This window comes from Mobula birostris, chromosome 12, assembly GCF_030028105.1.
Source record: "Mobula birostris isolate sMobBir1 chromosome 12, sMobBir1.hap1, whole genome shotgun sequence".
In the NCBI taxonomy this organism is placed as follows: Eukaryota; Metazoa; Chordata; class Chondrichthyes; order Myliobatiformes; family Myliobatidae; genus Mobula; species Mobula birostris.
The window spans coordinates 60,778,090-60,790,104 of record NC_092381.1 but is presented as its reverse complement, the minus strand read 5'-3'; the positions used below and the strand labels follow the sequence as shown (position 1 = coordinate 60,790,104).

The 12,015-nt window shown below is 40.7% G+C and overlaps 1 protein-coding gene across 3 annotated transcripts in view; it reads left to right on the top strand.

Moving 5' to 3' along the window:
• pde4ba (phosphodiesterase 4B, cAMP-specific a) overlaps window positions 1-12,015 on the top strand; it is a 620,274-nt gene that overhangs the window by 214,174 nt on the left and 394,085 nt on the right. Inside the window, exon 1 of one of the 3 annotated variants that reach the window (XM_072273876.1) lies at window positions 10,458-10,711. The exons of the other annotated variants lie outside the window; for them this stretch is intronic. Coding sequence (XP_072129977.1) covers window positions 10,464-10,711 — 248 coding nt within the window. The 5' untranslated portion in view covers window positions 10,458-10,463. Of the gene's footprint in view, window positions 1-10,457; window positions 10,712-12,015 lie in introns of those variants that run through there. 3 annotated transcript variants of the gene reach the window in all.

Sequence of the window (12,015 nt, the reverse complement as noted above, 5' to 3'; positions counted from 1 at the left end):
TTTAAGAAGCTTTTAGATAGTCGCGTGAATATGAAGGGAATGGAAGGATATGGATAATACACAGGAGAAGGACATTTAATATAAATTGGCATCAAGATTGGCACAATGTTGTGGCAGATTGGTCTTTCCAGTGCTGTATTGTTCTATGTTCTAACTAAGGCTAAGTGGCAACTTTATGGATGTTTACAAAGTTATGAGGGGCATTAATATGACCAGATTCATTCTTCATGGCAGGGGACTCTCAAATTAGAGTGCACAAGTTTAAGGCTGAAAGGGAGAACTTTCCACACAGTTTTTCCACGCTGGAAAATACTGGTGAATACTTGGAATGAACGGCTGGAGGTGGTGATAGAGGCAGATACAATTACAATGTTTAAACAGCATTTGGACAAGTGCTTGGACAAGAAAGGAGTTGAGAGGTATGGGCTTAATGCAGGCAAATGGGATGATCTTGGATGGGCATTATGATTGACATGGATGAAGTTAGCCACACAGGCCTGTTTCTTTGCTGTATGTTTCTATAATTAGAGTCATAAAGCTATAAATGATGAAAAGCAGGCCCTCAAGCCCTCAACCTCTCAACCTAACTCATCCATACTGACCATTGCCTCACTAAGCTTGTTCCATTTGCCTTCATTTGGCCCACATCCTTTCAAACATTTCCTTTCATGCACTCTCTTAAATGCTGTATTTTACTTTATCGCTTCTAGCAGCTTGTTCCATTTTTGGGCCACCCTCTGTGTGTGTTGAGCGGGGAGGTGGGAAGATACCCCACAGGGCTTTTTTATCTTAAATCTTTCCCCCTCACTTTAAACAAATGTCCTCTAGTTTGGGACATCTTTGCCTTGGTTATTCACCTTGTCTCATTGTTTTGTAAGCCTCTATAAAGTCACACATTAGCCTTCCATGCTCCAAGGAAAAAAAATCCTAGCCCATCCAGCCTCTTTTTATAACTAATCCCCTCCAGTCCTGTTCACATCCTTGTAAATAATGTTTTCACCCTTTCCAGATTAAATCCATCTTTTCTATAGCAGGGTAGCCAGATCTATGTACATTACTCTAAATGTGACATCGCCATTACACAGATCTCCAAGGTGTTCCAACTCTTGTACTCAATATCCTAACCGGTGAAGGGAAGAATGGTAAATGCCCTCTGCATCACTCTGTCTACCTGTGTCATCACCCTCAAGTAATTATTAACTTGCATCTGTTGATCTTTATGTTCTATGGCACTGCTCAGGTCCCTAGTTTTTACCGTGAAAGTCCTATCCTGGTTTGTCTTGCCAAAGTGAGCACCTTGCGTTTATTTGAATTAAGCTTCATCTGCCAATCCATGACTCACTGGCTGAGTTAGAAACATAGAAACTGGATAACCTCTCTCTTCACCATACCACCAAAGTTAGTGTCATCCATAAATGTATTAAGCATGCCAGTTGCATTCGCATCAAAGTCAGTAACATAAATGCTGAGCAATGGTGTATCCAGCACCTGTTCCTGACCATACCGCTCATTATGGGCCTTTAATCTAATAACCAGTCTTCTACTATCACTGTCAGTTCTCCAACTGCCAAGCCAATGTTGTATCCAATTGGCTAGTTTGCCTTGAATCCCATGTGATTTAATTGTCTAGACCGGCCTACCATATAGTACCTCATCAAAGCTCACATGTCAGCTGCTTCTTGGTCATCTCTTCAAGCAACTCTTAATCAAATTTATGAAACACTATTTCTTGTATGAGGTAGGCAGTGTTGACTATTCGTATTAATTGGTCCTTTCCTTTCTAAATACGTATAGATGCTTTCTCTCAGTATTCTCTCTAATAATTTATCTACCACTGATCTTGGGCTCACCAGTCTAAATCTGAGGGTTTACTTCTGCAGAGAGTTGTGGACACAGCTCAGCGCATCATGGAAACCAGCCTCCTATACATGGACTCTGCTGATACTTCTTGCTGCCTCAGTAAGGCAGTCAGCATAATGAAAGACCTTGCCCACCATCAGACCCATCTCCCATCAGGCAGAAGATACAAAATCTTTCAAGGCCAGCTTCTATCTTGCTGTTATCAGCCTATTGAATGGTTCTCTGGTATATTAAGATGTACTCTTGACTTCAAGCAACACACATCAAAGTTGCTGGTGAACGCAGCAGGCCAGGCAGCATCTCTAGGAAGAGATACAGTCAACGTTTCAGGCCGAGACCCTTTGTCAGGGAGAAGGAAAAGTGGGGGAGGGGAAAAACCCAGAGGATGGGCAAGGGGTACAGTGAGAGAGACAGAGGGAGAAAAAGGAGAGTGAGAGAAAGAATGTGTGTATAAAAATAAATAGCGGATGGGGTACGACGGGGAGGTAGGGCATTAGCGGAAGTTAGAGAAGTCAATGTTCATGCCATCAGGTTGGAGGCTACCCAGACGGAATATAAGGTGTTGTTCCTCCAACCTGAGTGTGGCTTCATCTTTACAGTAGAGGAGGCTGTGGATAGACATGTCAGAATGGGAATGGGATGTGGAATTAAAATGTGTGGCCACTGGGAGATCCTGCTTTCTCTGGCAGACAGAGCGTAGGTGTTCAGCAAAATGGTCTCCCAGTCTGCGTCGGGTCTCGCCAATATATAGAAGGCCACATTGGGAGCACCGGATGCAGTATATCACCCCAGCCAACTCACAGGTGAAGGCCTCCTGTTCCATGATCCTCTCATATCCCCTTTGCCAATCACCTGTCCAGCTCTTGGCTCCATCTCTCCCCCTCCTGTCTTCTCCTATCATTTTGGATCTCCCCCTCCCCCTCCCACTTTCAAATCTCTTACTAACTCTTCCTTCATTTAGTCCTGACGAAGGGTCTCGGCCTGAAACGTCGACTGTACCTTTTCCTAGTGATGCTGCCTGGCCTGCTGCGTTCACCAGCAACTTTGATGTGTGTTGCTTGAATTTCCAGTATCTGCAGAATTCCTCTTGTTTACTCTTGACTTCAGTCTACCTTATGATCTGGCACCTTATTGTTTACCTGCACAGCATTTTCTCTGTCGCTATTACTTTATTCTGCATTCTGTTATTGTTTTATCTTGTACTACCTCAATGCAATTCAAGCTTTTCACTGTACCTAAGTACACATGACATTCGGAACAAATTTAAATTCCAATTAACCTTGATGCCTTTCTTATATAAGGGTACAGCAGTCTTCAGACACCTTGCATGCAGCTAGCTATGATACAGATTAGATTAGATTATGGGGACACACAGTCCTCTTTTATTGTAATTTAGTAATGCATGCATTAAGAAATGATACAATATTCCTCCGGTGTGATATCACAGAAACACAGGACAGACCGAGACCGAAGTCTAACAAAAATCACATAATTATAACATATAGTTACAACAGTGCAACAATACCATAATTTGATGAAGAACGGGCCATGGACACAAGAAAAAAGTTCAAAGTCTCTCGAAAGTCCCACATCTCACGCAGATGGGAGAAGGAAGAAAATTCTCCCTGCCATACCCGACCACAGTCCGACTCTGAGTCGTCCGAAAACTTTGAGCCTCCAATCCGCCCTCTGACACCGACTACCAAGCACCATCTCTGCCAAACGCTTCGACCCCAGCCTCGGTCACTAGCAGCAGGCAAAGCCGGGGATTTTGGGGCCTTCCCTCCGGAGATTCTCGATTGCACATGTAGCCCCCCGGCCACTCTCAGGGTCGCTCGGCTCGCTGTCATCTAGGGAAACAGCCTCGGCCCCGCCAAACTGGGTAATTCGTTTGTGTGGATGCTGTGTGAGGTACCCCACGCCGCCCAAATAACAGACAATACACCAGATGCAATTAAATGATTTACAGTTTATAGATATTACTGGAACTATATAATTAATAGAGAATAAAATATAAAAGGAAAATAAAAGGTGCCACACTTATCAAAGTTCAATCTCTTCGTGCACAACAACCGTTGGAGCTCAAGGACCTTCTTCTTCACCCTGCGACCCCCTCGGACCACCTCGACCGGCTGCCTGGGACCAACAACGGTGGTCAACCAGACGCTCCACACCAGTCCGTCTCCGTCTCCTCGCCGAACGTCCCGCTCGGGGTCTGACCCCGTTAGCGGACTCACAGCACCTCGTCCATCCTCTGTCTCAATCTCTCGCCTTCTGCCCCAAAACCCCGCGCATACAGTATCTTCAAATACACCAAAACCATAACAACTATCCCAATTGGTTAATAGCACTCTCTTATCACACACTAAAGCAAAAACAAACTGTTAGCGCAAACTTTCTCAGCGTTTAACACAACAAAGCCGCATTCCCCAGATTAATATAACAAAGACGCCATTTTAATTAGCCTCCGCAGTAACATAAAAGTCGAAACCCCCTTACACACAGTAGCAGAAGCGGCGAACTGGGCATTTCAGAAATTTCCCCAGATGTTCCTCTATGCTTCTCATGCCTGTCTCCATCAAATCAGAATTGTGCACGGCATCCTACTTACAAATATGATATAATTTCACCGGAGAGCAGCGCGTGCTGCGTCGCGCTGCCATCTTCTCCTCCCGCCATCTGGCAGATCAATAGATATCTACTTTCCACCATGTCATATGATATACTTGATCAGGTCCAAGGAATTGATCTACCTGTCTCTGTGTTTTAAGACCTCCAGCACAATCTCTTGGACAATGAGTACTCTCTTCACTGTAAACCTCCATTGTCTTTCTCGATGGTAAATTCTATGAAAAGCCTACACGTTAAATTATTGACATATATTACATTAAAAGCAATGTCTTTATGTCATCGTGATTTAAAGTTTAAAACTTAAAAAGGTGATTTTGATCTTGCTACTCTCCATCAAGAATAGTAAAATCAAATTCACTAAAATTAAGTAGTCACTTTCTTTCCAATGCAGGAAATATAATGTTGATGTGCTTTGGTTTTAATGCAACCTCAAAGACCCCTACTATCTAATTTTAAATGCATGCCTATGTTTTTGGTCTAATCATATCAATAATTGAAAAGCTTTACCTTCCAGATTGTTGTTTATTTGCAAATTGATGGAAATTGATGCTGGTTGAGTGAATTGAAACTTAAGAGTATATATTTAAAGAAAGAATGTACGTGTACATTTGCTAAATGTGTAACTGTGGTGAAGGACCAAATTAATGATCTGAATCTCTTCTAACATTGACAAATGTAAGAAGTTATTTTTAAACCTGATGGAACCAGTTACTGTAACTTTTAACTACACACTACATAAATAGCAAAGTTTCTCCTCTCTTTCTACCAAACTAGTAGTGGTTTCCTTTTTTAAAATTCAAGAAATCATGCCAAGTGTTTTTGAGGTTTGACAGCATATTGTGTTTGAAATACTTTCACCAGTTTTACAGAGGCTTAAAATAGTCTGTGTTTTTAATCCAAGTGAATACCTCCATCAACTGTAACACAGTTGCTGACTTACGAAGTAAATTGAAACATTTCCAGTTTACATTACTGTTAAACAGATAATTCAGATAACTAATTCTGCTTTCTCCATTTATATCAATTTATTCAGCTCAAAGAGGAGAATTTATGTTAGGTACCAGGCTACTTTTGGTGGGGGGAGGGTGTGGTTGAAGGGGGCTTCTAGACTTGTTGACTGGCAGACCTCAATTTGTCAGAATTGATCATAAAAACTTCATCCACACTAACCTAACTCTTAACACTGGTAGTCCCTAGGGTTGTATGCTCAACACTTTGCAGTGCTTCCTGTGTGGTCAAATATACCACCAGCTCAACCTTCAAGTTCATTATATAGGTCAGATTGACAACAATGATGAAACAGTACAGGAAAGAAGTCACTAACTCAAAAACCTGACGTTTAAGCAGCATCTATGGATGAAGGGTATTAATCTGAAAAGTCATCTGCACATTTCCTTCCATAAATGCTAGCTGACCTGGTGAGTTCTTCCTACCTTTTCAGGTTTTGTGACATCTTCAAGATCAAAGATATCCATATCACCAGCAACTTCCATACGGTTATGGTGATTCTGGTAAATTGATCACCATCTGTCCCTTTCCCCTCTTCGCCTGGCCCATGTCACACATTCTTCAAACACTCCCCAAAGTTCTTCCTTCAGTCCTGACGAAAGGTTTCGGCCCGAAACGCCGACTAATCTTTTCAACTGATGCTGACTGACCTGCTGAGTTCCTCCAGCGCATTGTGAGTATCTCTTCCCCTTCTCAACCTTATCATCAGCCCATTACTCATATGCTTTCCACTAATTCCCCTCCCCAGCTCCTTCCCTTTATTCCATGTTCCAACTTCCTCTCCTATTAGATTGCATAATATTCAGTCCTTTGACACTTCAACTGCCAGCTTCTGATGCAATTCCCACTCTTCGCTCAACATTCATGCTGTCAGTTGTAGGCCGCCCATGTACAATATAAGACTACGGACACATGTGTTGGTTTGGGAATGGGTAGAAGAAATAGAATGGCTAGCAACGGGGAGATCTGGATGGCTGGGTGAATGGAGCACAAAAAGTCAATGAAGAAGACTCCCTTCCTTTGGTCTCACTGACATAGAGGAGGTCACTTTAGAAACAATGGATGCAATTAAAGAAGGCTAGAGGAAGCTATACGAAAGACTGCCTCACCTGCGTGTTTGTGAGAGATGAGGTACAGGGATAATGTTACATTTCTTACTGTTACAGAGGAGGGATCACTCTCTCTCCATGACTCTCTGGTCTGGAGGGATGAGCGGAAGATGTGGCTTGCAATAGGATCACTTTGTAGCTGGTGCAAGTTGCAAAGAATGATATGCTGAATATACAGACTGTTGGGGCTGATAGATGAGGACCAGGTGGACTCCGACATCTACACCTCCTCCCACGCTGTCACTCATAAGGTGCTGTTCCTTTTTCTTTCTCCGTCTTTGTTACATCTACACTCGATATGAGGCCTTCCACTCCAGTGCAATTTTTAGAAAATGGGATTTCCTCTCCTTCACCTGTTATAGATTGAGACCTCCCCCACATATCCTCTATTTCCTGCACTTCTACTTTTACTTACTAATGCTCTGACCCCATTTCCTCATCCACCTCCCCAGAAAGAACGGGAGTACTTTATATCCCTCCATTGATGCTGCCTTAACCACTGAGTTCTCCCAGATGCCAGCTTCTGCAGTCTTTTGTGTCTCCTTGGAAGGCAGTGTTGATCAGGCACACTCAACATGACTTTGGTAGGAGGTCTTGTCTGACTAAATTGATCACTTTTTTGACAAAGTGACAAAATATATTGGTATGCAGTTGTTAAGGAATATATCAAATGAAGTTTAATCCAGATGTGTGCAAGCTGGTGTATTCTGTGAGTTCTAGTAAGGGTAGAATATATAACCATGCATCATAGCCCCATGGGCAGTTCTGAGGAGCAGGGGGACCCTGCTATATATCCATATATCCAGCATAGGTAGACAACATGAAGAAAGCATTTGAGATGTTGGCCCTTATTGGCTGGTGTGTGGAATGTAAGAGCATGGTGATCATGTTACAGTAAAACTTTCATTAGACCTTAGCTGGAATACTGTGTACATTTCTAGTCACCACAATATAGGAAGAACTTGATTGGATTCCATCAGGATGTTGCCTAGGATGGAAGGATTGGATAGTTTGGTTTTGTTTTATTGGAGAACAAAGCGTAATATTATGAGGGGCATAGAAAGGTTGTAGAGTGAGGAAGCTTTTCCCTTAAAAGAAGCATCTAAAACCAGAGGGCAGAGATCGCAGGTTGGGTGTCAGAGGGTTAGAGGAGATCCGAGGAATTGACTTAATGTAGTTCCGATTTGGAACGTATTGCCTGAGAAAACACTTTTTTTTTAAAGTATCTAGATGAGCTTTTGAAAGACAAGACATGGATTGCCTCTAGCCAATTTTTGGTAAATGGGATTATCCCTCCATTTAACAAGGCTACATTAGTCTTTCAGATTATTTTCATTTCTCTACATTTCTGAACTTCCACTTCCTCAGCATTTGAGTTTATTTTTAAAAAAATTGAATTCACCTTTTTCTTGGTTCACTGCCCACTCACCCTGTGCTGAAAGCCATTTGTCATGGTTTTGCTTATTCATTAAGTCTGTGAATGTCCCTTTGTAATTTTATTCTGTGTAATTATTTGCTGCTATCTACAATATTTACCTGTCTCAGCAATCAGAGACAGCTATGCAGAGTTGATCGTATGGCTCTCTATTTTGTTATATAGGTCCTTAATGAGTGTGGTGAATAGTTGGGGCCTGAACACAATCTTTATGGTATATCATCATTCATTTCCTTCCATTTCAAATGTACATTCAATTCCTAGTGCCTTCCCTATCTCTTAACCCTCCCAATAATTTCCTTTATTCTTGTAACCTTGGAGCTGTTAATTTCTTACCTGGACCCCTATTAACACTATGTTGTCTTTTGGAGATGCACAAAAACTGGTCTCCTGTTCAGTTAGGTTAGAGATAGTTTATTGCACAAATTCACATTGAGTTGCAAGTAAGAAATAATTGGCATACCAGCTTTGTCGAGTTGCTACAAGTCCTGTGGATTATGCACAACACAGCAGTAAAGAAGGGAATGAAAACTCAGGACTGGCAAAGTTTGCTACTTTCTTTGGTCGGTGTTCAGCTTTCTGAACATTATACCCATCCAGAAAAGTACTGAGTATTTTATCAAGCTGTAGATTTAAGCTTTGCAGATGGAGCACAGGCCTGAAGGTGCTTTAAAATGCACCACACAATGTCCAGTAACTAGACGGTGTTATTCTGGTAACTGGGGAATTAATGTATTTGGTTCAATTAAGTTTTAAGCTTCTAGCCAGCAGTAATCCAAAGATATAAGCAGCAAGTGTTGCAGTTGTAATTGCATCATTAAAGGTAAGGTAAAGTGTCAAAGAGCTATTGAATGTGAGAATGGAAGTGGCGTGCCCCATTTGCCTTTTATGCAGCATTTCTGTTGCCCTTGTGCATGAGCTCAAAACCACTGCAAGTACTCTCTGTTGTAATTTAGGCACTCTCGAGGGGGCAAGGATATTTTGTTTTTGAAGGATACTTTGACTACACCTGTGAATCTTTTCTTCTGCCTGCTTGGAAATCTCTTCCCACTGGCGGAGATCAGAACTGATTGTTTATTTTGGGAGTCTACCATCAGCATTTCTCTGGTTTTCTCAGCAGAGGTCCTGAAGTCTGCATTAGCATGGGTTTAACCCCATAGTGGCACCCTGACTATGCTGCCAGCTGTGCCTCTGGTGCAGAGGTGAACTCTTTGTGGAGTGAAACAAGACGGTGAGAACTTGTGCATATTTCTCAGCTTTGGGAAACCTTTCATTTGCGCAAGTCTGGAATAAGAACAGCAAGCCCTGAGAAATCAATAGGTAGAAATGGCTGCTGGCAAAACATTAATTAGACCACCACCTTCGATTTTGATTCAGTTACTTAAAATATTTTTAAAAGCATGTGCTTTCCCTTACTGTTTTGATTCCTGCATGTGCCAGTGATTTCAACAAGCTAAAAAGACATTCATTTTCAAAAATACTGTAATTTTCCTTGAAGTTATTCAAGTTTTTTTAAAGTGGCAGGTCAGATTAGTTTTAATATAATTTATATAGGCTTTTAAAACTTTTGCAAAGTATCATTAGTTAAAGATAAATCAGGAAACCATCTCTGCCTTGAAAAGATACATAACTTTCTAATCTAATCTAATCTAATCTAACTTCTGCATACTAGCACGTATATTTCAGCCAAGTAGAATGATATCTTGTGACAGTTTCTTGGCTTTAATGTATTCTTTGAAGAAATAGATTATTTTTACTGAAGTAGGAAAGTTCATTTTTTTTTTGCAATTAAACCACTTAATGTTGAAAAAGGACACCCTGTTTAGCTCTCACGGGTTGTTAATCTTTTTCATAAACTATTGGGGTGAAGTAAATCTGAATGAAAATTTCAACTCGATCTTGAATGCTTGTTCTGTATCATGCATCATCATTACCAAACCAATTGAATGTTTTGTGGGTGATGATAAATAAATGATAAGAATTTTGTAACAGTTCTTTCCAAAACAGTATTCAACAAATTACTTGGTTTTTATTTTGAAGCATTAACATTTTACTTGGGTGATGCCTTGAGCTGAATGAATTTCATGCAGTTCATTGCGTGCTTCAGAGGCCTGCTTCATCCACTAGGCGGCTTCTGACATAAATGATCACACACTGACTAATATTCAAGACATCTATCAGTACTGCTGGAGCTCTTGTAAAAAGCAGCTGGCCATCATTACGTGTGGCAAGATAGTCTGGACAAGTCTAAGGTTTACAGAGGTTTCTTTTTATTGAAATTGTTTATTTAAATTTTTGCTTTAAGAGCAAAATATTTTTAACAGCTGCTTAATGTTGTTGTGCTGAAACCTTTTCCTACCAGCAAGAATATCTGAATGCAACACAGGACAAGTATTTTCAATGGCACGAATTTGGTGAACATGAACAAAATGACAACAAAGGACGTTTTTCGTTGTGAGCTCACGGCTCCTGAAGAGGATTCTTGCATTAGGATCTTTAAAGAGCATATGCATTTGGAACTGGAACCGTCCAAATTAACAGAAAAGAGAGCCACCTCTCCTAAAATCTCTCCTCGGAGCTCCCCAAGAAATTCTCCACGTCTGTTTAGAAAGTTGTTGGTGAATAAAAGCATTCGTCAACGCCGACGGTTTACTGTTGCACATACATGGTAAGAGCTTAATTACAGCAATATGTATTTTTAAATTTTAGATAAAATGGGTCATGGGGGACATTCTAATAAAAATTATCAGCAAAATGATAGAATTAGAGGAATTGCATTTGATTAATAATATACCTTGTTATCTATCATGTAAGAAATAAATTCATTGTACTTTTTCTGCAAGGCAAACTGGGAAGCATGACCCATTGATAACAAGCTTAGCATGTTTACTATTGAAAATGTCTTGTTGAGAGCTTGCAATGCAGTGATGGTTAGCAATGATTGCAGTTGCACCTGCAGAATGGCTGTATCAGCAGCACAGTGAATAAGCCCCTTTATCATGTCATTGCAAAGTGTGTGGTTCTAAATTGTATCCCTTTGTAATTGAAGGACACTGATAAAGATCTCTTCAAGGGCCAAGTATTGATACCATCACTGCTTTGCTTTCAGGATTATTCACAGGAATACAGCAGTGTTACTAAATTTAAAAAAAACAGTTGTAAGTACGATTCTATTGGCTGGTGTGAAATATCTGCAGTGTAGGAGCCACTTGTGTTATAATTTAACTCTGAAGCAGGTCCCATGCTATCATTTTAATTAAAAATAATTTCTGGCAGATAGTTATTATTGGGTTAAGTGAGAGAGCCAAATTTAAAATTCTCTGTGTGTTTTCCTGTTGAAGGTATAGTGTTCCTCCCTCAGCTGTTAATGAACTGCTCCATTGATGACATCGTGGTCTGACTCTGATGCTGCTCTCAATTTGTTCAACCCATGATATCATCCAATAGAACGGCTCATAGATCAGAATGGGGTACTTCGTAACTTTAACATTTATATTTTAAGGTGTACACATGAGTTTTTAATTAATTATTCAGATAAAATTGTCATTCTATTTATTGCTAGCAGAATTTTTAAAGTAATTTGTTATTACATAAACCTCAAAGTTCGTCACAGCCTCTGTTGTGGCAACACAGTGGTACTCATGATATCATTTGGAACCACTCACCACCCACTTCTTATTCTCCCATTGCACTTAGCAATCTTGTTGCTCTAAATACCTCTGGTCTTCCTCCTCCGTGTGTGAAATGCTAGCAGCACTGGTATTCAGTCTCTCTCTTCTTCTCCTAGTTGATTAAGAGCAAACATTAATATTAGAAAGGTTACCCAACAATAGCAGAGTGACTGAAAGAGATACATTATGGAAAATAGCACCCATGTTGCCTGGCTGCAGAGTGTGGCACAATGGAGGTTTCTTCTCGAAGGTGCACCTCTTTGAATACGGTTCATGACAAAATGTAACCAGTGTTCTGCTA